The following is a 23,974-nucleotide window of genomic DNA, read 5'->3' on the forward strand; positions in this document are numbered from 1 at the left end:
CCAGGACTCTCACCTGTTTCTGTTCTGTGTCCTTGAGTCCTTCCATTCAATCCCGTGGTTGTTACCTCCCAGAAACATATCTCTAGCTGCAGTCTGTCAGTGCAATTGCTCATGAAACATCTCTGCTTGGAAATTTCACAGCGATCTCTGTTTCACCATGTCCAAAATGGACCTCACCATCTTCCCTACTTTTCCCGCCTCTCCTCTAGACTGCCAACTCCTCTTTCCGTCTTCTTTTCGGTAAATACTATCTAGTGGTCAAATTAAGCCACCTGGGAATCATCCTTGATTCTTTAATCCAATCTATAACCAAACCTTTTCAACTCTGCCTCCTCACTATGACTCAATTCTAGCTGACTCTGCTTTGCTATCGCCCCAGTGCAGGCTACATCACCGCAGTCCTTTATGACAAGGAGAACATCTAATTGCATCCACCCTCACGGCCTGCATCCGCCCACATGTTCTCCGATGGATCCACAGCCAAGTAAGTGATCTTTTAAAAATGTAAACTAGATTGTGTCATCTGTCCCTTATAACCCATTAATGCTAGTGCAACGTGGTGCCCTGGATGGTATCCCAGGACAGAAAAGGATATTGGTAGAAAACCCATAAAATCTGAATAACTTCTGGACTTTAGTTAACAGTAATGTGCCAGTGTTGGTTTCTTAGTTTTGATACATGAACCAGGGTTACATAAGATGTTATCACTAGTGGAGGGTGGGTGAGGAGGACACAGGAACTCTGCAGTATCTTTGCAACTTTTCTGTAAATATAAAACTATTCCAAAATTAAGTTTATTTAAAAAAATTAGGGGCACCTGGTAGCTCAGTTGGTTAAGTGTCCGACTCTTGATTTTGGGCTCAGGTCATGATCTCAGGGTCATGGGATTGAGCCCTTTGTCAGGCTCTGTGCTCAGCAGGGAGTCTGCTTGAGATTCTCCCTGCCCCACCCATATGCTTTCTCTCTCTCTCAAATAAATAAAGAAATCTTTTTCTTTTTTTTTTTTTTTTAAAGATTTTATTTATTTGACAGAGAGAGACACAGCGAGAGAGGGAACACAAGCAGGGGGAGTGGGAGAGGGAGAAGCAGGCTTCCCGCGGAGCAGGGAGCCTGATGCGGGGCTCGATCCCAGAACCCTGGGATCATGACCTCAGCCGAAGGCAGACACTTAATGACCGAGCCACCCAGGCGCCCCTAAATAAAGAAATCTTAAAAAAAAAAATTAGTGGCACTCATTTCCCTGATGTTACAGTCCAAAACCCTCAACACAAGCAGCTTTCTCTCTCTAGCCAGACTAAATTTAATTCTTCCAGTGAGATAAGTTTCTTCCTTGCTTCCAAGTATTCAGTGTCTGGCCCATTAATAAATGCTTGATAAATATTTGTTGACAATCAATGAACATTACATTTTTTAAATCAAAAGATTAATTATAAATTTGGGGATTGATAGATCTTGGGAATTCGTAAGCTAACTGAGTTGGGTTTTCGGTAGGAATCAGGACAGCCCAGACAATCCGTGAGCTGTTTGTGGTATGTGACTGTCCTATGCTCTCCTTACCTCCCTCCCTCTGCCCTTCCAGCCTGCTCTCCTTGAAATTCAGCACCAGCCCCCTCCCAGCTGTGGACCCGGTGCCCATTTATGTTAATGCGAGGAAGAAATGGCTTCTCCTCCCATCCTCAGAACTGTCTTCTCCCACCCACTCTGCTCCTGTCTGGCTTCCCACAACCCACTTGTAGACAATTTAACAGTGTGTTTCTGGAAACAATGCTGCCTCCTTTCAGGTCTTAACTACTAGAGTTATTCCAATGGTAGGAATTTCAAGCCAGGTAAGAGGAGCCATATCAGGCTGCCAGATGGTGGGGGAGATAGGTGTGGGTGAGCAGAATTCAGACTGAAGCAAGGGAGACGGGATCAGGTGTTGTAATAACAGTCGAGAAAAGGAGTCAGGTGACCCTCGTTATGTATTATAGAACCCTGTTATAATATCCCTTATTATTACTTGAACTTGGATTTAACCTGGGACAAGCCCTTTTCTTCTCATGCTTCTGCCTTCCTACCCCATTATATCTTTTCTGCTGCTAAGTTATCACTCTTACTAATGATAATAAGAAGAAATAACTATTACTAATTACTTTAGATCATCACTTCATCTAACCAGAATATTTTCCCCAGTTTTTCAGATGAGCAAACTCATTCCCAAGGTCATCTGCTGCTGCTAACGGAGACCTGGGATTTGAGCTCAAGTCTTTCTGGCTCCAGAACTCTTGTTCTGCCCTCCTGCGGATGACCTAGGGGGATTTGCTCTAAACACTACATCTCTTAATGAAAAAAAAACATGAATGCAGCAGGTCTTAGAGACAGTGAAGGGGGAGCATTAGAATCCTAATCTCAAGCAGGCTCTCCAGAGGGAAGCTGGAGGAGGGTTGGGACTCAGTGGGATGTTTCTGTTTCCTCATCATGTTTTGGTGAGGATAGAAACTCTATTGCCAAATCCCATCTGGAAGCAATGTTTTAAATATTCTCCCCGTAACCTGCCCCCACCCCCGCCACTCCCCAACACCAATTTTCTTTGCACACTCCAAGGTGATAGACAGAAGAATTTAATACATTTAATGCTTTTCCTTCCATTTACACTATCATAAATTACAAAGTATTATTCACTTCACAAAATAAAACCATTTTCAGATAATTTTTTGACAGTATCAAGAAGTACATAAGCTACAACCAACAAATCTGTACAGTTGGGAGGAACAATAATAGCAGGGACCCAGCAGAACCATTTTGACCCCTCCCCCCCACCGTGTGCCAACGGAGTCCATCCGCGTAGCCCTTGGAACTGTCCAGGACGATTGCACTGCCTTCCTCCTTTCAGCTCACGCACCACACAATAATTCTCTTCTGCTCACTCCAAAATAAAACTAGCCAGTAAGTACATGGATCATCTCAGACAATCAGAGGAAAAGACATTGTAGTTGGATTTCAGAAAAAAAAAATTTAAATTTACAGGTTTTGATGCTTTAAATATTTTACCTATGTTACCAAATATAGAGATCTTGCTGTGAAAAGCTCATGCTAAGCTAAATTTATAACCCAGAAGATGGAACTATCGCGATCAAATCGTATTAAATTATGATCCATACAGAGCTACTTTTATCAAGTAGGAACAAATATTTATAAAAACCAAACTTATTCATTCTTACTTTGAAAAATAGGCTTGTTTATAAAACAAAAATGGAAAAAAATCAGTAATCAGTAATTCACTTTTCATAAATACAGAAATGTGACAACAATACAACTTGCCATTAATCGGTTACTTCCGAGTGCTGGCCTGAAAAGACATAGGGAAAGTGCTCACTTTTTACATGGCCCAGATTCAACCAGTGTTCCCACATCATTTTATGTAAAATGACCACATTCTGCATGTTCTGGGATATACACACATGATATGGAAAGACTCTGACCAATGCCAAAACATACTTTGGGATTTCACAAAATTTTTATGCAAAGAAAATCTGGATGTTTCAGACCATCCTACAATTGCTATAAACATATACCGTACGACTGCAAGATGCCCGTGCTTAACAGCAAAACCTATCAAAAGCAGGGACACAGGTGGCCGGTGAACTTCCATTGCAAAGCACTAATAAGGACAGAGGTATGTCAAGATAATACTGCATTCATGGTAAACTTTTTCAGGGATCACAGCAAGAAGCAGGACAAGATACACAGGGTCATAATCAATGCACTGCATTGAGTTCTATTTGCTGAAATAAAGTAACATTCTTGCAGTTAAAATAAAAATACATTTTACAATATAAGTTTCATTTAACATTTAACATAGAATTGTCTTCTTGTAAGTGGAAAATGTATAACTGTCTCAAGTACCTCTATGAATTAAATTCCCTTTTATTACTGATAAGACTGAAGCTTAAAGATCTACCTTGTTTTTTTTAATAAGTTAAAGAAAGATTTATTAATCACTCTTCCAGCAAAACAGACATATGTAGGAGGCACAGCAAAGACCCAAGACAGGGCCTTTGGTCACTCTCACCCCTGCTGTTCTCACGTGGAGGAGGCGGGTGTCTATGAGACACAGTAGCCGACTTGACAATCCACTGCGGTCCAGGAAATTCTGTCACTTGTTTGAAAAAGAAATCAAGTTTTTGTTCCTTTAGCCTTATCAACAAGATGGGGCTGGGGCCATTCGTCTCATTTCCCTGGTGGATTAAAACAAAACATCTTCATTTTCTATTAAAATCTGCACAATCAGCTTTTGGTACCGCATGTCATGGAGGGTGGTGAGGGTGCTGTCCTCGGGGGACCTCATCAGCGTGGGCCCAAACACGATCCCCAGATTTTCAGCATTCATGAAATTGTCCTTCTCATTCATTGTCACCCTGCAAAATAGACACATACACAGAGATGTTACATAGACTTGCGGATGAATTTTTATACTCATTATGCATGTATGCTCCCAAGAATTTCTCTGGTTTGGGAAGTTGTAAAAGAAATTTGAGAATCAGAATTATAGAAAAGTATTTTTTTTTAATTTTTAAAAGATTTTATTTATTTATTTGAGAGAGAGAGAATGAGAGAGAACATGAGAGGGAGGAGGGTCAGAGGGAGAAGCAGACTCCCTGCTGAGCAGGGAGCCCGAAGCGGGACTCCATCCCGGGATTCTGGGATCATGACCTGAGTCAAAGGCAGTCGCTTAAGCAACTGAGCCACCCAGGTGCCCCTAGAAAGGTATTTTTTAAAAAGGTAATTTTTGGGGGGCACCTGGGTGGCTCAGTCGGTTAAGCATCCGACTCTTGATTTTGGCTCAGGTCATGATCTCAGGCTCATGGGATTGAGCCCCACTTTGGGCCCAGCACTCAGCATGGAGTCTGCTTGTCCCTCTCCCTCTGCCCCTCTCCCTGCTTACGCTCTCCCATGCTCTCACTCTCTCTCTCAGATAAATAAGTAAATAAGTAAATAAAGCTTTTTTAAAAAAGGTAACTTTCTGATTTTTTTTTCTTTTTACATTGTTGACATTGCCTTCAGCCAGTGGAAGTGGATTACTTAGTGAATCTGGTAGAGACACATCTTTAAAATTAGAAAATCAGTCCTTCTTACTAAATAAATGTGGAAATGTGATTAAGGGATATTGGTTGAAAGGGGCAGGAGATTCTTAGCTGGCCCATGGTGCATACAGATTTTAGTCTAGGCTTGTATGGAAGTCTTTTCTTCCCCGTAGCTGCTTCCTGCTGGTCTGTATGCTCCCGGGCAGGGAAGCTGAGGACAGATCTCCGGTCTGCTGGTAGGCCTAGTGTCAGAGGGGCAAGGTTACTGTAGGATGGGGCTGCCACGAGCGTAGGAAGAGCCAGACCATTATCACGGGACAGGGGAATGGCTGGAATGTGGCCAAACAGGAAAACAGTTGGACATTATTTCTAGTTCCCACAGGATGAGGTCTGGAGCAGTAATTATTGTTGGAATTGAAAATCATCATTTCAACATCCAGATGAGAACAGCAAAGCCTTTAAGAATAAAAGTCAAACTCCAGAGTTGGCTTAATACCTTCCTAGAGGGATAAAATTACAGTCTGCTAGAGTCTCGTTTTAAGGAATTGAGGTTTTTTGGATGTTCGTAATAGAACTAAAAGACAGTAGGTTATCCATAGAAGGGCAAAATATGATTAAAACATGTTTAGGTTCCGCACAGATGGCCATCCCTTTGTTTCTATTCTCTTGGAGCTAATTAAGATTGGCCACTTAGTATTCTTTTAGGAAGGCCAATTCAGCTTGCATTATTTTCCTGTTGCAAAGCTAAGGAGGTAGAAAAGAGGAACATTCTTCATTATCAAATTGCTCACATCTACCCATTAGGCAGGCACCATGCCTGGCCAAACGAGATGGCTGACAAACCCTGCATGGTAAAAATACGAAATTATTGGCATTAAAGATTCAACTGGGACATATCAGCATTTTTCCTAATAATGATTCTTTGCCTTCCAAACTGTAACAATTAGAACTAATTTCTTTCTAAAGAAATAATTTATGGCTAACTAAAAGCCAGGCTGGCATTCATAGTCTATTACTTATCCAAAAATTGCTCATACTCTTAAATTCAATAGATTAATCAAAATGGACACCTTCTGAGCTAAATGTTATTACATCTCTGATCACCATGAATATGAGCAACAATATTTTTATGTTTTAAACAGTAAAAAACAAAAACTTCAACCCCAAGAGTTTATACAGTATTCTCAACTTGCTTCCTTTCACTTTTGAATGGATCTGTAAACTAGTCAGTGCACACAATTTTTGGTTCATTTTATCTAAGAATGGGCCACTTTTTTGTGTCTTCCAAAAACACAGAGGAAGGTGCACAGAAATGCCCTGATCCCTCCAACATCTCAAAGACCAACTCACTGACTTCATTATATATGTACAGTGAAGGAAAGAGATCCACAGTTGCAGTAAAAGAGTCTGGAACCAGGGTCCTGTAAATACTCAAACATCTCCATCCGTCTTATGTGCTGTCACACAGACAACCCAGTGCAGAGCCCTCCATGGTGGGTGCCTTCTGAGATGGCTCACGGTGATCCCTGCTTCCTGTAATTCATACTCTTGTATGTGTGAAGGGATTGTGTGATCCCTTGCCCTAATGTATGCGACTTACTTCCAACAAACAGAATATAGCGAAAGCAGCTGGATGTCACTTCTGAGATTAGGTTATGGAAACACTATACCTTTTGTCTTGGGTGCTCTTCCTTGCTAGCTCTGAGGAAAGCCAGCAGCCATTTTGTGAGCTGCCTGTGGGGAGACCCACATGGCAGGGAGCTGAGGGTGGCCTCCAGCAAACAGCAAGAAAATGAGGCCTCCAGTCACACAGCCTCTGGGGAACGGAATCTAGGCAAGCACCTCATGAGTGAGCTTGGAAGCGCATGCTCCCCTAGTTGAGCCTTTAGTTGAGATTGCAGCCTGGCCGTGGGTTCAGCCATAGCCTCATTAGAGGCCTTGAACCAGAGGCAGCCAGTTAAGCCACACCTGAGTTCCTGATCACAGAGACTGTGAGATAATAAATCTTTATTGTTTTAAGCCTCCAAGTTTGAGGGCAATTTGTTACTTGGTGATAGGTCACCAATTCATCAAGAAAACCAAGGGATCAGGATGGGAATGTGCCTGCCCAGAAGCAAGGCAGGCTCAGGAGTCCGGAACTAGAATAAGCAGAAGGAGGAAGAACAGAACACAGAGTATATATAGGGCTTGTGTGGGCGGCAGATGCAGACATGGAGGCAGTGTGGACAAATGGTCAAGGTGGAGCATGGGCTCTCAATCACACTGCCTGGCTTTCAATCCTGGCTTCACTTGACCTCTTCCCATCAGTTATTTTACTTCCTTAAACGTCAGCAATCTTGTCTGTAACCTGAGGCCCCTAACAATACCCACCTCACAGAGATAACCCGTGTGAAGTGTGTGGCGCACCTCCGGGCACGGAGTCGGGGTTCTAGCAGTTACAAGTGGGGCTGGCCTAGGGAAGGCCCCAGAGTTCACTTTAAAGGAGAGTCTGTCTACTCAGCGGGTTGGGGAGGAAGGCTGTTAACTCTTGCTAACGCACTCACTGTCCCAGGCAGACAGGGTTTACAGAGCGCGTGTCAAGGAGCTGTCAGCTTACTTCTTGAGGTGGATCATCAGGTATCGGAGGGTCTCGTAGTGGGCCGGAGGCAGCAGCATCAGCACGTCATGGACGGCTTCCAGCCTCTCGTCGGCATTGGAGAGTTCTGTGAAGAGCCCACACGAGTCAGTGCCATGCTGGAACGTTAACGTTTTCAGAGAAGTAACAAGTTTGGTTTGTTCTGGTTACAGGTGGAAGGGAAGCCTAATAAGTTCATGCTATTTCAGGTAACATTTCACTTAAACTAATCAATGCATTTGTGTCTTGCCTTCTTCCAGAAAGGGTTGGAGGTTGGCAACCACACATGTATTGAACACCCAGTGGGCGGGTGACAGGAGGCTGGGCATGGTCCTTGCCCTCCCAGGAATCTGCAGTCCTGGAGATGTTTGCTGGTGGCCCAAATGGTTTTGCTCATCTTCTGAATGCCGGACTTGCTAGAGATCTCACTACCACAAGCTTTAATTTAAAGTGGATCACACTTGGTAGTGTTCTCCCGCAGTTGTCTGACAAGCCTCTTCCTGGAAGGCTTCCATGACTGAATACACCCTACGACCCATATGAGCCCACGAGCGCAGCTTGCACTCATGGTGCTGTTGACCAAAGTGTTGGCATTCTGAACCCCGCTGTACAGTCCGGCTTAGGAAGTAGATATGAGGCACATTCACCAAGGGAGGAAACATGCATGCTTCTGCATTTTAGGGCTCTGATAGGAATTGGCAGTCATTCAAAGAAAATTCCCCTGCCATTCCTCCTGGGGCAGAGGGTACCCAGCTGCCAGAACCTTCTCCACACAGGACCACCAGGACCCAGGAAAGAATGCTCTTACCAGGAAGTGGGGCCATAGCTCATCAGGAAAGTGCATCTTGCACTAATCCCAGCCTGCCCATGTTTGTCCCCATCAGGCATCTTATTATTATATTTACCTTCAAAGGTATTTTTCATAAGAAATTCCTCAAAATGTGCTTGATTTCTATGCCATGCATCCTATCATCTGACTCTCTCCTTCCTTCCTATGTTCCTGGGCAAAGTGCAGCACCACTTCTCGCTCCCTGCCCCCTACCTCCCACCCCAATATGGTCCTCTCTCCTGACAGCAGTCTACCCAAGTGCCAAACACTGATGAGCAACCATGGGCTGAAGGAAGACCAACAATGATGATGTTCAGTTCCCGGCCCTGTGAGCTCAGCTCTCGGACACTAGCTTTCCTGCTCTGGGAAAGGGGATTATGATATTTGCCTCACCAGGTAGATGGGAAGCTTAAACCAGAGGGTATTATTGAGAGGTCCTGGTATAGTCCTTGACACAGTATTGTCAATTTTGAGCAACATCAGTGGGCATAGCTTGGGGTCTAACTTTAATCGATGAGCGATGAGAGTGTGATTAATGGATGAAAGTAGTTATCTATACAGTCCTCATCGTAGAACATCTGAGTGTTTACTAGAGACACATTTTTGTTTTCAACATATAACAGAGTAGCCCTGACGGGGCCGGTTCCAGCATAGAAGGGACAATGTGGAGAGAGAACTGCCTGGCGCCCAGCTTTAGCCGAGCAGAGGTGGTGGGTACTGGTTCAACTCAGCTGGTGAACTAGGCCTGGCTTTCTATGAACTGTACCATTGTGCCCTCACTTGGCAAAGTGAGTGCTCGTGGGATAATTTAAACAGTCGTGAGTTTTAATTTTCCTGAAGTTAAAAGCATTCCACTTCACAATTTGGTACAAATAAAAGGTTAGTTCTCAATACTTACTGGCTGCCTCGATAAATTTGGGATAGGTGTCATAGGTGATAACAGGAATGGGTAAGTCTCTGAAGTACAGTTTAAGGGCTCCGGTGATGATGTTTATGTCTGGATAGACATTAGCGGATATATCTGCCTTTTCGCCATCTGAAAAACAATCAGTGATCTGATTCCTAATTAGGACCTATTTCACCAAGGTAAAGCGTGCCCAGAAAAAAAAAAAAAAGATCCAACAGTGAATGCGATGTGCCAGTGCAAGTCCCAGCTGACTGCTCTTCTAGTAACACTGACGGGCAGGAAGTAACAAAAAGAGGTTTGCGGAGAGGGATTTTGGGTCTGAGGGTAAGTGTAGCCAAAAGAGCAGTGAAATTGACTTATTGTATTTCTTTGGGCCCAGCCTCTGGTAATTTGCTAGACAGAAACTTAGCATAGTAATTCATATTCTAGACACCAATGTTCATAAGAGAATAACAAGCTCATCTGAAAAAATAATAAAAAAAGCCAAGCTTTTATATAGCTGCACCAGTATTCTTTGGATTTGGATTTGAAGATCACACACACATCATAATTGCTGAATGTCTTCAGTTTCTATTGTCTCTCACAAGCTCACTGATATTTCTCTTAGTTCTTTCTCTTCTGTTCCTAGGACTTTAATTTGGGAAACTCTGATCTTCCCTCATGTATGGGTAATGTCATATGCTAGCCATGTTTGCAATCATTCTGAAAACATTTTTTGACTTTTTGTTTTACCGTTAGTAAAAATCAGTCCAATTTAACCGTCACAGATTATACATTTTTTGGATAAGAAAGTTTCAATCATATTGAGATGATTAGCATTTTCTTTTACATAGAGAATTGAAAGAAAGAACAAATGTCTCAGCAAATTTGGTTCTGAGGATAAAGAAAGCTGGCGTACAGAACATAGTGAGTACAGCAGATGGGTCATCCGATCCCATTATTTACATATTTAACAAATATCTATTGAGATTCTACCATGTGCCAGGCACCGTTAAGCACTGGTGAATCAAAGAAGAAAAGACATACTCCCTTCAAAGAGCTCTAGTCAGACTGGGAGTCAGGCATGCAACTCCATAGTCCAAAGAAATGGAAAGCTTTGCTAGGCTGGAGATGTGGAAACATGGTGGGGGGGAGCGGACACAGGAAAGGACAATGGGACTCTTAGGTCAGCTTGGGGTCAGCTTGAGGATTCATGAACGAGGAAAGACTTGCGTGGACACCTGATTAATAGGTAAGTGTCTGCCAGGCAGAGATGTAAACACATTCTAGATGGACAGAACAACATGAGCCAAGGTACTTGTTCATGAAAACAGCTAAGGTGTATTTCGGTGTAGCTGGGGCACAAAGTATACAGGGCCGAGGAACTGGCCACGAGCCTGAAAAGATAGGCCAGATCATCAGAGACCTTGTCTAGTGTTCTACAGAGTGAAGGTTCTATCTAGTAGGCTAGGGGTTCTATCCCTCGATTCTACTGTTATTTGGACTGTTCAAGAGAAATATAGAATAGAGTGGAGAGGGGAAAGATGGTGGAGGAGTAGGGGACCCTATTTCAACTGGCCCCCAGAATTGAGCTGGATAACTACCAGACCACTCTGAGCACCCACGAAACCAGCCTGAGATGTAAGAAGATCTGGATCTCTACAAACAGAATACTCGCAGGCGGTTGGTTTTGAGGTACGAAGCGGAGAGCCGTGATCCTGCGGGCAGATATCGGAGGATAAACGGCGGCGGGAGGGTGCCTGGCCATGGGGATCCTGCACCGCCGGTGAGTGACAGCCTCGCGCGCTGCGGACGGGGCACAGACTCCCAGACCGGTAGCGTCAGGAAAGGACTTTAGGGCAGCCCCTGGGGTGGAAAACCAGACCGGCGGGGTCGCGCGCACGCGAACCCCAGCCCCCCGGACAGAAACCGGAGCGACGGTCGCGCGCACGCGAACTGCAGCCTCCCAGATGGAAACCCGGTGCGCCGGGGTCCCGCCGGTGAACTGCAACCCCCGGGGGTGGAAACCCCGAGCGGTAGAGTCCCGCGCGCGCGAACTGGGAGCGGCTGGCGGTTTTAGAAGCACAAAGGGCAGAGACGCGCCCTGACCTGGAGGCAGGACTGGGGGCGCTGCGGAGGGGCGCACAACCCAGGACGCTGCAGATTATAGCAGCACAGACAGAAACGGAGACAGTGTGGCCTGGAGAGCTCACTGAAGAACAGACTGAGGTCTCTCTGCTCTGAGGCAGAGGGTTGGAAACGGTCTCTTCTGCTCTGACTCGCGGAAGAGACGCGGAAAGCCGCCAGGGAAAGGCGCCAGAGAACAAAAGCCCCAAAGACTGATTCCCACTGAGCCCATCCCCCCCACAGGGGCGCAGGGCAACTCCGCCCGAACAGGGTTGCCTGAGTAACAGTGTGGCAGGCCCCTCCCGCAGAAGACAGGCTGGGAAAACAAGAGGCCAGCGACCCTAAGGTCCCAAGAAAACAGGTGCATCTTGCTTGGGTTCTGGTCAATAATTTGGACTCTATAAATTCCCTCAAACACCCATTAACAGAATGACTAGAAGGAGGAGCCCCCAAAACAGAAAAGACTCAGAGATTATGACTTATGCTGCAGATTTACAAATGGATGCAGACATAACCAAGATGTCAGAGATGGAATTCAGGCTAGCAATTGTGAAGACAATGGCTAGAATGGAGAAATCAATTAATGGCAACATAGAGTCTCTTAAGGGCAGAAATAAAAGGTGAATTGGCAGAACTTAAAAATGCTATCAATGAGATCCAATCCAATCTAGATAATCTAACAGCTAGGGTAACTGAGACAGAAGAGAGAATAAGCGATCTGGAAGACAGTATAATAGATAAAACGGGAAAAGAGGAGGCCAGGGAAAAACAACTCAGAATCCATGAAAATAGAATCAGAGAAATAAGTGACACCATGAAGCGTTCCAATGTCAGAATAATTGGAATCCCGGAGGGAGTGGAGAGAGAGAGAGGGCTAGAAGATGTATTTGAGCAAATCGTAGCTGAGAACTTCCCTAATCTGGGGAATGAAACAAACATTCGAGTCCTAGAGGCAGAGAGGACCCCTCCTAAGATCAAGGAAAACAGGCCAACACCCTGGCATGTAATAGGAAAACTTGCAAATCTTAGAACCAAGGAAACCATCTTAAGGGCAGTTAGGGGGAAGAGATTCCTTACGTACAGAGGGAGGAACATCAGAATAACGTCAGACCTATCCACAGAGACCTGGCAAGCCAGAAAGGCCTGGCAAGACATATTCAGGGTACTAAATGAGAAGAACAGGCAGCCAAGAATACTTTATCCGGCAAGGCTTTCATTTAGAATGGATGGAGAGATGCAGAGCTTCCACGACCGGCAGAAGTTGAAAGAATATGTGACCACTAAGCCGGCCCTGCAAGAAATATTAAGGGGGGTTCTATAAAAGGAGAAAGACCCCAAGAGTGATCTACAACAGAAATTTACAGGGACAATCTATAAAAACAACGTCTTCACAGGCAACATGATGACAATTAATTCATATCTTTCAATAATCACTCTCAACGTGAATGGCCTAAACGCTCCCATAAAACGGCACAGGGTTGCAGATTGGATAAAAAGACAGGACCCATCCATATGCTGTCTACAAGAGACTCATTTTGAACCTAAAGATACATCCAGACTGAAAGTGAAGGGATGGAGATCCATCTTCCATGCCAGCGGACCTCAAAAGAAAGCTGGGGTAGCAATTCTTATATCAGACAAATTAGATTTTAAACTAAAGTCTGTAATAAGAGACACAGAAGGACACTATATCATTCTTAAAGGGTCTATCCAACAAGAAGATCTAACAATTGTAAATATCTATGCCCCCAACATGGGAGCAGCCATATACATAAGCCAACTGTTAACCAAAATAAAGAGTCATATTGATAACAATACGTTAATTGTAGGAGACCTCAATACTCCACTCTCAGCAATGGACAGATCATCTAAGCAGAAAATCAACAAGGAAACAAGAGCTTTGAATGATACATTGGACCAGATGGACCTCATAGATATTTACAGAACATTCCACCCTAAAACAACAGAATACTCATTCTTCTCGAGCGCACATGGAACTTTCTCCAGAATAGACCATATACTGGGTCACAAATCAGGTCTCAACCGATACCAAAAGATTGAGATTATTCCCTGCATATTCTCAGACCACAATGCTCTAAAACTGGAACTCAATCACAAGAAAAAATTTGGCAGAAATTCAAACACTTGGAAGCTAAAGACCACTCTGCTCAAGAATGTTTGGGTCAACCAAGAAATCAAAGAAGAACTTAAACAATTCATGGAAATCAATGAGAATGAAAGCACATTGGTCCAAAACCTATGGGATACGGCAAAGGCGGTCCTAAGGGGGAAATACATAGCCATCCAAGCCTCACTCAAAAAAATAGAAAAATCCCGAATTCACCAACTAACTCTACACCTTAAAGAACTAGAGAAAAAGCAACAAACGACACCTAAGCCATGCATTAGAAGAGAAATAATTAAAATTAGAGCAGAAATCAATGAATTAGAAACCAGAAACACAGTAGATCAGATCAATGAAACTAGAAGTTGGTTCTTTGAAAGAATTAATAAGATTGATAAACCACTGGCCAGACTTATCCAAAAGAAGAGAGAAAGGACCCAAATTAATAAAATTATGAATGAAAGGGGAGAGATCACGACTAACACCAAGGAAATAGAAACAATTATTAGAAATTATTATCAACAACTATATGCCAATAAACTGAGCAATCTGGATGAAATGGAGGCCTTCCTGGAAACCTGTAAGCTGCCAAGACTGAAACAGGAAGAAATGGACAACCTGAATAGGCCAATAACCAGTAACAAGATTGAAGCAGTGAGCAAAAACCTCCCAAAAAACAAGAGTCCAGGGCCTGATGGATTCCCTGGGGAATTCTACCAAACATTCAAAGAAGAAATAATACCTATTCTACTGAAGCTGTTTCAAAAAATAGAAACAGAAGGAAAACTTTCAAACTCATTCTATGAGGCCAGCATTACCTTAATCCCCAAACCAGGCAAAGACCCCATCAAAAAGGAGAATTTCAGACCAATATCCCTGATGAATATGGATTCCAAAATCCTCAACAAAATCCTAGCTAATAGGATCCAACAATACATTAAAAGGATCATCCACCACGACCAAGTGGGATTTATCCCCGGGATGCAAGGGTGGTTCAACATTCGCAAATCAATCAATGTGATAGAACACATTAATAAGAGGAGGGAGAAGAACCATATGGTCCTCTCAATTGATGCAGAAAAAGCATTTGACAAAATACAACATCCTTTCCTTTAAAAACTCTCCAGAGTATAGGGATAGAGGGAACATTCCTCAAGCTCATAAAATCCATCTATGAAAAAGCCACAGCGAATATCATCCTCAATGGGGAAAAGCTGAGAGCCTTTCCCTTAAGATCAGGAACACGTCAAGGGTGCCCACTCTCACCACTATTGTTCAACATAGTACTAGAAGTCCTAGCAACAGCAATCAGACAACAAAAAGAAATAAAAGGTATTCAAATTGGCAAAGAAGAAGTCAAACTCTCTCTTTTCGCAGACGACATGATACTTTATGTGGAAAACCCAAAAGACTCCACCCCCAAATTACTAGAACTCATCCAGCAATTCAGTAATGTGGCAGGATACAAAATCAATGCACAGAAATCAGTTGCTTTCTTATACACTAACAATGCAACTGTAGAAAGAGAAATTAAAGAAACGATTCCATTTACAATAGCACCAAAAACCATAAGATACCTCGGAATAAACCTAACCAAAGAGGTAAAGGATCTATACTCTAGGAACTACAAAACACTCATGAAAGAAATTGAAGAAGACACAAAAAGATGGAAAAATATTCCATGCTCATGGATCGGAAGAATAAACATTGTTAAAATGTCTATGCTACCCAGAGCAATCTATACCTTCAATGCCATCCCGATCAAAATTCCAATGACATTTTTCAAAGTGCTGGAACAAACAATCCTAAAATTTGTATGGAATCAGAAAAGACCCCGAATCGCCAAGGAAATGTTGAAAAAGAAAAACAAAGCTGGGGGCATCATGTTGCCCGATTTCAAGCTATATTACAAAGCAGTGATCACCAAGACAGCATGGTACTGGCACAAAAACAGACATACAGACCAATGGAACAGAATAGAGAACCCAGATATGGACCCTCAACTCTATGGTCAAATAATCTTTGACAAAGCAGGAAAACACATGCAATGGAAAAAAGACAGTCTCTTCAATAAATGGTGCTGGGAAAATTGGACAGCCACATGCAGAAGAATGAAACTCGACCATTCTCTAACACCACTCACAAAGATAAACTCAAAATGGATGAAAGACCTCAATGTGAGACAGGAATCCATCAAAATCCTAGGGGAGAACATAGGCAGTAACCTTTTTGACATCGGCCACAGCAACTTCTTTCAAGATACATCTCCAAAAGCTAGTGAAACTAAAGCAAAAATGAACTTTTGGGACTTCATCAAGATAAAAAGCTTCTGCACAGCAAAGGAAACAGTCAACAAAACTAAGAGGCAACCCAGAGAATGGGAGAAGATATTTGCAAATGACACTACAGATAAAGGGCTGGTATCCAAAATCTATAAAGAACTTCTCAAACTCAACACCCAAAAAACAAATAATCAAGTCAAAAAGTGGGCAGAAGACATGAACAGACACTTCTCTGAAGAAGACATACAAATGGCTAACAGACACATGAAAAAATGTTCATCATCATTAGCCATCAGGGAAATCCAAATCAAAACCACACTGAGATACCACCTTACACCAGTTAGAATGGCCAAAATGGACAGGGAAAGAAACAACAAATGTTGGAGAGGTTGTGGAGAAAGGGGAACCCTCTTACACTGTTGGTGGGAATGCAAGTTGGTACAGCCACTTTGGAAAACAGTGTGGAGGTTCCTCAAAAATTTAAAAATAGAGCTACCCTATGACCCAGCAATTGCACTACTGGGTATTTACCCCAAGGACACAGAGGTAGTGAAAAGAAGGGCCATACGCACCCCACTGTTCATAGCAGCAATGTCCGCAATAGCCAAACTGTGGAAAGAGCCGAGATGCCCTTCAACAGATGAATGGATAAAGAAGATGTGGTCCATATATACAATGGAATATTACTCAGCCATCAGAAAAGATGAATACCCAACTTTTACATCAACATGGATGGGACTGGAGGAGATTATGCTAAGCGAAATAAGTCAAGCAGAGAAAGTCAATTATCATATGGTTTCACTTATTTGTGGAACATAAGGAATAACATGGAGGACATTAGGAGAAGGAAGGGAAAAATGGGGGGGGGGAATTGGAGGGAGAGATGAACCATGAGAGACTAGGGACCTGAGAAACAAACAGGGTTCTAGAGGGGAGGGGGGAGGGGGGATTGGTTAGCCCGGTGATGGGTATTAAGGAGGGCACGTACTGCATGGAGCACTGGGTGTTATACGAAAACAATGGATCGTGGATCACTACATCAAAAACTAATGATGTATTGTATGGTGACTAACATAATATAATAAAATTAAAAACTACAAAAAAAAAAAAGAAATATAGAATAGAAACACTAATTCGGAAAGATACGTGCACCCTCATGTTCACTGCAGCATTAGTCACAAAAGCCAAGACATGGAAGCCACCTAATTGTCCACCGATGGGTGAATATAGAGGAGATGCAGTATATATATAATGGAATGTTCTTCAGCCATAAGAAAGAGTGAAATCTTGCCATTTGTAACAACATGGATGGACCTTGAGGGAATTATGCTAAATGAAATAAGTCAGACAGAGAAAGACAAATACCATATGATCTCTCTTATACATGGAATCTAAAACAAAACAAAACAAAACTAAGCTCATAGATACAGAGAACAGATTGGTGGTTGCAAGAGACAAGCAGTGAGGGGTTGGTAAAATGGGTGAACTGTTTTTTTGTTTAAATAAATTGAATAAAAATTAATAAAGAAATACAGATTCTTGGGCTCACTTAGCTTTCTGAATGAGTCCCCAGGGTGGGCCCAGGCGATCTGTGCTTTTAAGGAGCTCCAAAGTTTTTTGACCCAAGAGATAGTATGGCCTAGAGAGCATTTGTCACAGTTATAAATAACAAAAGAAGTCACCTCCGAGACTTCCACTGGCTTCCCCTGGCTTCCCCTGTTTCAGTGCTTGGCATACCCCCATCCTATGCTCTCTTCTTTGGAGTTTTGGGGGAAGGAAAAGAGTCACTAAGACCCTCAGGTGGGGGTGTAGGACACTCTGGGGCCATGTGGACCAACTGTAAATGTTGGGCAACCAAATCAAGAATCATAATGGCATCAAAGAAGTATTTTATTCAAGAAGTATTTTAAACTCACTTCCCCATGTGGTCACTTGTCCACAGTTTTTAAGGGAATACCTCTCCCAGAAAGGCAGAGAACTATGTGATTTGTAAACCATTATTCCTTGGCTTCCTGAGGAACGGCTCTCAGTAGCTCTGAAAGCCATCCCCACTATGAATAAAATCTGGTTCCAAGAGAAAGCATGCTAAGGATAGGTCATCTGGCCTTCAAAAGAGCATAAGCCCACCTCTGTCAAATGCCATTTTGACATCTTCAATGTGTTCGGTGAACCCAGAGACTCTGTAAAGGCCTTCCGACTTCAATCCTGTTGAACAAAGAGACAGACTTTAGCTTCCTGAAACATCTACAAAGGACTCTAATTTCATATTTACATTGTGTGCTAGCAGGAAATGAGCAAAATATAGTCAGTGCTCTTGTATATTACACACACTCCTGTCAGAAGCTGGGCTTGTCCATCTCAGTTTTTCAGGCAAGTCTGTCTTCATTTGCTTGTGCTGCAGTAGAGACCTCGGGGATCTGGTCTTCCTGCCTGGCTTCGCAAAGTGAGCCTGTGCTTAAGATTCTCATCGACCACGGTCTCCTGCTTCCTTGTTCATTAGACTGCTGGATGAGATTTCACTGCTTCAGGCAGCAACCTGCTTCCTCCCTAGCATCATCTTAGCCCACGTGCCACGCTGCATGCAGCCCTGTGCTAGGAACACACACGTACGCGGATGCTTGCGTATTATCCTGCTTTTATTGAAACAATCTAAATTTTACCGCCTTTTATGTTTAATCATAAATAGGATAATATGTTCAATGTTTAAATATGATTGATTTAATTATTATACCTTCAAATAAATGATCATACAGACAGGGAAAAATAAAATTTTAGTGATGATTCTGGAAACTTGATCCCTGTATATTTGGGCTAAGAAAGAGATATGGTTTCTGCTCCTAGATCTTAGGGATTTATTAAGATACGTCCTAAGGCCTTGCCAGGTCCCAAAAGTATCTGAAGGGATAAAGGGTCAGATTTCAGACCTTCCAAGTCAGAAACGAGCTGCCCTCAAATTCCAGCTATGGCAAGAACGAGCAAACAAGTAGCTGGTACAGCTGGTGCACGGTACTCTTGTCAAGCTCTTGATGACATACTTTCCTGTTCTTCATTTGGGAACCATCGATCAAGTATATGCTACCTGCCGTACATAAGGGTCTGCATCACAGACAACAACTGCACCGCGTAAGTCCTGCCACCCTTCCTCCTGGGACCGTCAGAGACCTTTCTTACGGACTTGGCTCCGTCCCCCACCGAGCCCCACTCAGTCTCAGAACTCGTCTCCGTACAGTTGCCCAGGCTGCCAATACTGATCAACTGGGTCGGCCCACCTGAGGACACCTGGAGTCATCCTCTTCTAGTCGGCAGTACACGTTAAGCGTGCCTCACTGTGATTGTGACCTGCACACAACACACTCAAGGACACAGTGGCACATGGGAGCACCGGGCAGTGAACACAAGCCCAGCCTGTCTGTTGGTGGGAGGGTCCAGGGGGAAGACCTTACTGAAGAGCCATCTTTGAAGGAAGTCATGAAGGATGGACTAGAGTTTGCCAGAGTAGCAGAGGCTTCCAGCTCTCCTTGCGATGTCAGCTCTCCCCTTTCTCAGCTGCAGTGGAACCTCTGACTTGCAGAACAACATCCATGGCCATGGCCAGTAACTTCTGGCTAATGTGAAGAGAGCAGAAGTGATGTGTCCAGAGCGGCGCTGGGGTTGTGGACTTGAAGAGAAAGAGCATGCCTTTCTGCCCTTGGTTGGAATTCGGAGGAGATGGTGGTCACCACTTGGGACCATGCAGAAGAAGGCAGCTCTCGAGGATGGCGGAGCAACAAGCTGCAGGGCCTGGGTTCCTGCCCACCTAGCCCTAGATTGCTCCCAGGGTCTGGACCATTACTGGAGAGAGAAATAGATTTCTATCTTGTTGCAGACACTATTGTTTGGGGGTCTCTGTGACAGCACTGAGTGAATGGTTGAAGTCAGTGGGTGAAGTCAGGTGGCAGACAGACGCACTCGGAGGTGGAGTTAGGCTAGGTGGTCATTCCAAGAAAAGGCGAAAGGAATAACATAGGCTGAGTCCTATATGTTGGGCCCCATGCTAGGTCATTTATATGGATCAGCTCATTTTAACCCTCGCAGCCACCTTATGACTGATTCCATTCACTTTATGGGTGAGGAAACATATTCAAATGGAGCAGGTAACTTGGCCAAGGTCACGCCACCGTGAGTGTGAGACCGGGCTGGGAGTCTAATTCCACGTCCGTGATCTTTTCGTTCTGCCACATCATGCAGAAACAAATGGCCATGAAAGAGCCTTTGCAGAACAATAAGGAATTTGCCAGGGATGGAAGATGAGGTAAGACTTTGGCAGAGGTGGCAATGAAGCTGGGGATGGGAGTCATGTGAATTTCTTCCAGCCCATTCTCTGATTCCGCTCACATGTGCAGCTCCAATCCCTTTGCTCTGACTCCCCTGGCAAAAATTTCTGCTCTGCTCTATTCTAGCTCTTGTACTAGGCATGCTTTGTGCTGTGCTCCCCATGGACACAGCAGACATCAGACACGGTGGTAACTTTGCCAGAGTTATCAGTCGCCTCCAATGAGGATCACCGTGGGATGGTCGCAGCTTCTCCAGGGAAGCCGAGGTCCTGAGTTGAGGCTCCAGAGAGGCTGATGACCTGACCCCAAATTGCAGAGCCCTCTAAACAACAGGAGCCAGGGATACTTTTCCCAGCTACTCACCCGGAGTCAGGGCACCCCTTCTCAACTCTTACTCAGCTCAGCCCCTGCAGCAATACCTTCACCAGATCCCAAAGAGCCCACCAAACCCTGACAGGCACAGTGGTCCAAAGGCAGCAGGCTCTTCTTACAATTTGAGATGAAATGGGACAGTCTTAAGGGAACAGAATAGCTCTAGTTTTCATCCTGCACGGAAAAGGGAATGATTTCCTATCTCTAAAAGGCTTGGGATAACAAGCTTATAATGCCCTCTTTTGTTTTTGGAAAGAATGGAATAGTTAACCGATGCATAAATATCTGTAGAATACATTGCGCAGTTTGGACGCAATAATGAATACCAACTATAGCAGAGTGCCTACCTGGTCAAAATGGTTAAAGCCTCTGGGCTTTACACATGGTCCAATTATCCAAGTTATATCCAGCAATCCCCATTCTCCCCAACCACACTCGATCCACCACCACACTGAACACTTTGATACTGAAGAGTAGCCAAACAGAGCACAGCTAAAAGAAAGGTGACTCAAGCCTACTGTGAAGAACCTTCTCATTGAAATGTTTCTATTTTCTGCGCCTTCTTCTTCTTTTTTAAAAATATTTATTTATTGGGGCTCCTGGATGGCTCAGTTGGTTGAGCTGCCAACTCTTGATTTCGCCTCAGGTCACGGTCTCGGGCTCCCGGGATCGAGCCCTACATCAGGCCCCGCACTTGGCACAGAGCTGGCTTCAGAATTCTCTCTCCTTCTGCCCCTCCCCCGATTGCTTGCTCGCTCGCTCTCTCTCTAAAGTGAATAAATCTTTAAAAAAAAGATTTAGTTATTTACTTGAGAGAGAGAGAGAGTATGTGGTTGGGAGGGGCAGAGGGAGAGGGAGAGAGAGAATCTCAAGCAGACTCCCTACTGAGCGGAGCCTAATGCAGGGCTTGATCCCACGTCCCCAAGATCACGACCTGAGCTGAAATCAAGAGTCGGACGCTTAACCGACTGAGCCACTCAGGCGCCCCTCTTCTGTGCCTTCTTGATTTTTCATTGCATAGACTTTTTTAATCTTTTAACTCTCTTTGAAATAAACAGAACCAATACTAGCAGTGAATTTCTCTATGGTAGAAAATGTATGTACTGATCAGCAGTTTCTTTATCTTATTTAATGGGATCACTTTTTAAGACTCAATTCAGGGGCACCTGGGTGGCTCAGTCGTTGGGCATCTGCCTTTGGCTCAGGTCATGATCCCGGGGTCCTGGGATCGAGCCCCGTATCGCTTCTCCCTCTCCCACTCCCCCTGCTTGTGTTCCCTCTCTCGCTGTGTCTCTCTCTGTCAAATAAATAAATAAAATCTTTTTTTTTTAAAGACTCAATTCAAACCTCGTCTCTGCCATAAACTCTATTGTCTTCAAATAACATTAAAATGTCTTCCTCTGTGACTCCATGGTGTTTTGAACACACACACCCATAACATTTATTTATTTACCCCTCTGATTCTGCATACTGCAATATGAATTTCTGGAAGGTAAGAACTGTGACTTTCATATCCTCAATGTGTAACACATAATAAACGCTTAGCAAACATGTGTTGGATGCATACATGCAAGGTTTAGGTACAAAACAGAAACTAATGTAGTTGGCTGGACTTAGCTTATGTGTGTGTGTGTGTGTGTGTGTATGTGTGTGTGTGTGCTCTGGGTCAGAATGTTTCCCCAACATCAATAGTGGAGAGAGAGTCAATTTAACAATTATAAGAAAGTTTCCTTGACAACAGTAAGAACAAACAATAAAAACAAAATCACTAAAATAAGGAGTCTTTTCCAAACCTCTTGCTTCAATTTCCCGTATGCATATGTCTACCACCATGGGTCTCTGAGTGTTGTGAGCCTTTACAAGTGTTGTGAGGTCACAACAGTACACCTTCTTGATCCTCTTGAGATCAGGTTGACAATCATTGGGAACGTGCTTGGAACACTGTTTGTGTACGTTCAATCCACAGTCTGTAAACAAAGAAGCCACATTAGCCTTGCCCGGCCCTTTTGTAAAAGCCCAACCCAAATTATATGTTACCAAAAATAAAACTGAAAACACCCAAGGGTTTGCTGTATCTTTCTGGAACATCTCTCCCATTTAGAGGTGATACTCTCCACAAGCTGAGTATGAAATCCATCTTTACTCACAAAACTTAAATAATTCCCCTTTTCTCATTTAGCTTTTTCTGTTGCTGGACCATAAGAATAGAACATTTCTCTGAGATAGTTTTGGTGATTAGCTAGGTTGTTTGTAGGGTTTTGTTTTTGGTTTTTTTTTTTCCCTCTTTTGGGACTTGGAACCTTTGGTCCACATGTGGATGTTTGGGTTTGGATTCCCAGAGCTAGTCTTGGCTCATAAAGGGTACCTAAGACTTTTGCTAGGTTGTTTTTCTAAAGTCCTGGATTCTCCTTTAGTGGAAGACATGATTACTCTCTCTGTAGGAATCTTTAATCTTTGGTCTGAGGGACCCATGACCATTGGCCTCTTCTTCCCTTTTCCTGGAGAGTTGCCCATAGTTTCCAGGACCTTCCCCTTGTTGGGCAGTTTGGGTGGACCATTTTTCTTTCTACTTGCCTTATTTTGACACCTGTGAGTGGAAATAATGTCTAACGAGATACTGGTGGGAGTACCTGAGAGTTTACAATTTAGGACAATGCCATGTAATGTGGTGATTAGAGTAATTATTTATAAAGCTCATATCAAGATCCAAAGCTTATAAGGTACTTTTAAGTTCAATGAACACATTAAAAGCCTTGTTAGCAGTTGGTATCCACTGACAGAATTTCTCTAACAATAACAAGACACAGTCTAGGGCGCCTGGTGGCTCAGTTGGTTAAGCGACTGCCTTCGGCTCAGGTCATGATCCTGGAGTCCCGGGATCGAGTCCCGCATCGGGCTCCCTGCTCAGCGGAGGGTCTGCTTCTCCCTCTGACCCTCTTCCCTCTCTTGCTATCTGTCTCTCATTCTCTCTCTCTCAAATAAATAAATAAAATCTTAAAAAAAAAAATAACAAGACACAGTCTAGATTTTGGAAAATAAAAATTTAATGCTTAAGCTGTTCAAAGTTGATGTACTATCTATTCAAAACATATATATATATATATAATACACATATAATAATGAATATCGTAATCAGCTGTTTAACAAAAAAGCACTTAACCACATCAAGGATTTGAGAAAATCTAAACTTTTATAAAATCATCAAAAATGATTTTTGAAAATCATTCTATGATTTTCATGTAATTTTTAGGCTGAGTTCTCTCTGCCTACCCTCCTTACAAAGAAAAAACCAGTTCTAAATCATCTTGGCTTTATCAACATGAGAAATTCAACAAAGCTCAAGTAAACTTCAAAAGTATTTTG

General features: G+C 43.4%; 1 protein-coding gene across 2 annotated transcripts in view; it reads right to left on the reverse strand.

Moving 5' to 3' along the window:
• Positions 1-2,590: 2,590 nt before the first annotated feature.
• CHN2 (chimerin 2) overlaps positions 2,591-23,974 on the reverse strand; it is a 292,339-nt gene continuing 270,955 nt past the window's right edge. For both annotated transcript variants that reach the window (XM_032401868.1, XM_032401869.1), the window contains exons 9-13: positions 22,405-22,578; positions 18,054-18,131; positions 9,405-9,542; positions 7,660-7,765; positions 2,591-4,397 (exon numbers count right to left, since the gene is read on the reverse strand). In XM_032401868.1, coding sequence (XP_032257759.1) covers positions 4,226-4,397; positions 7,660-7,765; positions 9,405-9,542; positions 18,054-18,131; positions 22,405-22,578 — 668 coding nt within the window. In that variant the 3' untranslated portion in view covers positions 2,591-4,225. The remainder of the gene's footprint in view (positions 4,398-7,659; positions 7,766-9,404; positions 9,543-18,053; positions 18,132-22,404; positions 22,579-23,974) is intronic.

This window comes from Phoca vitulina, unplaced genomic scaffold (genome assembly GCF_004348235.1).
Source record: "Phoca vitulina isolate PV1807 unplaced genomic scaffold, GSC_HSeal_1.0 scaffold4, whole genome shotgun sequence".
NCBI classification, from domain to species: Eukaryota; Metazoa; Chordata; class Mammalia; order Carnivora; family Phocidae; genus Phoca; species Phoca vitulina.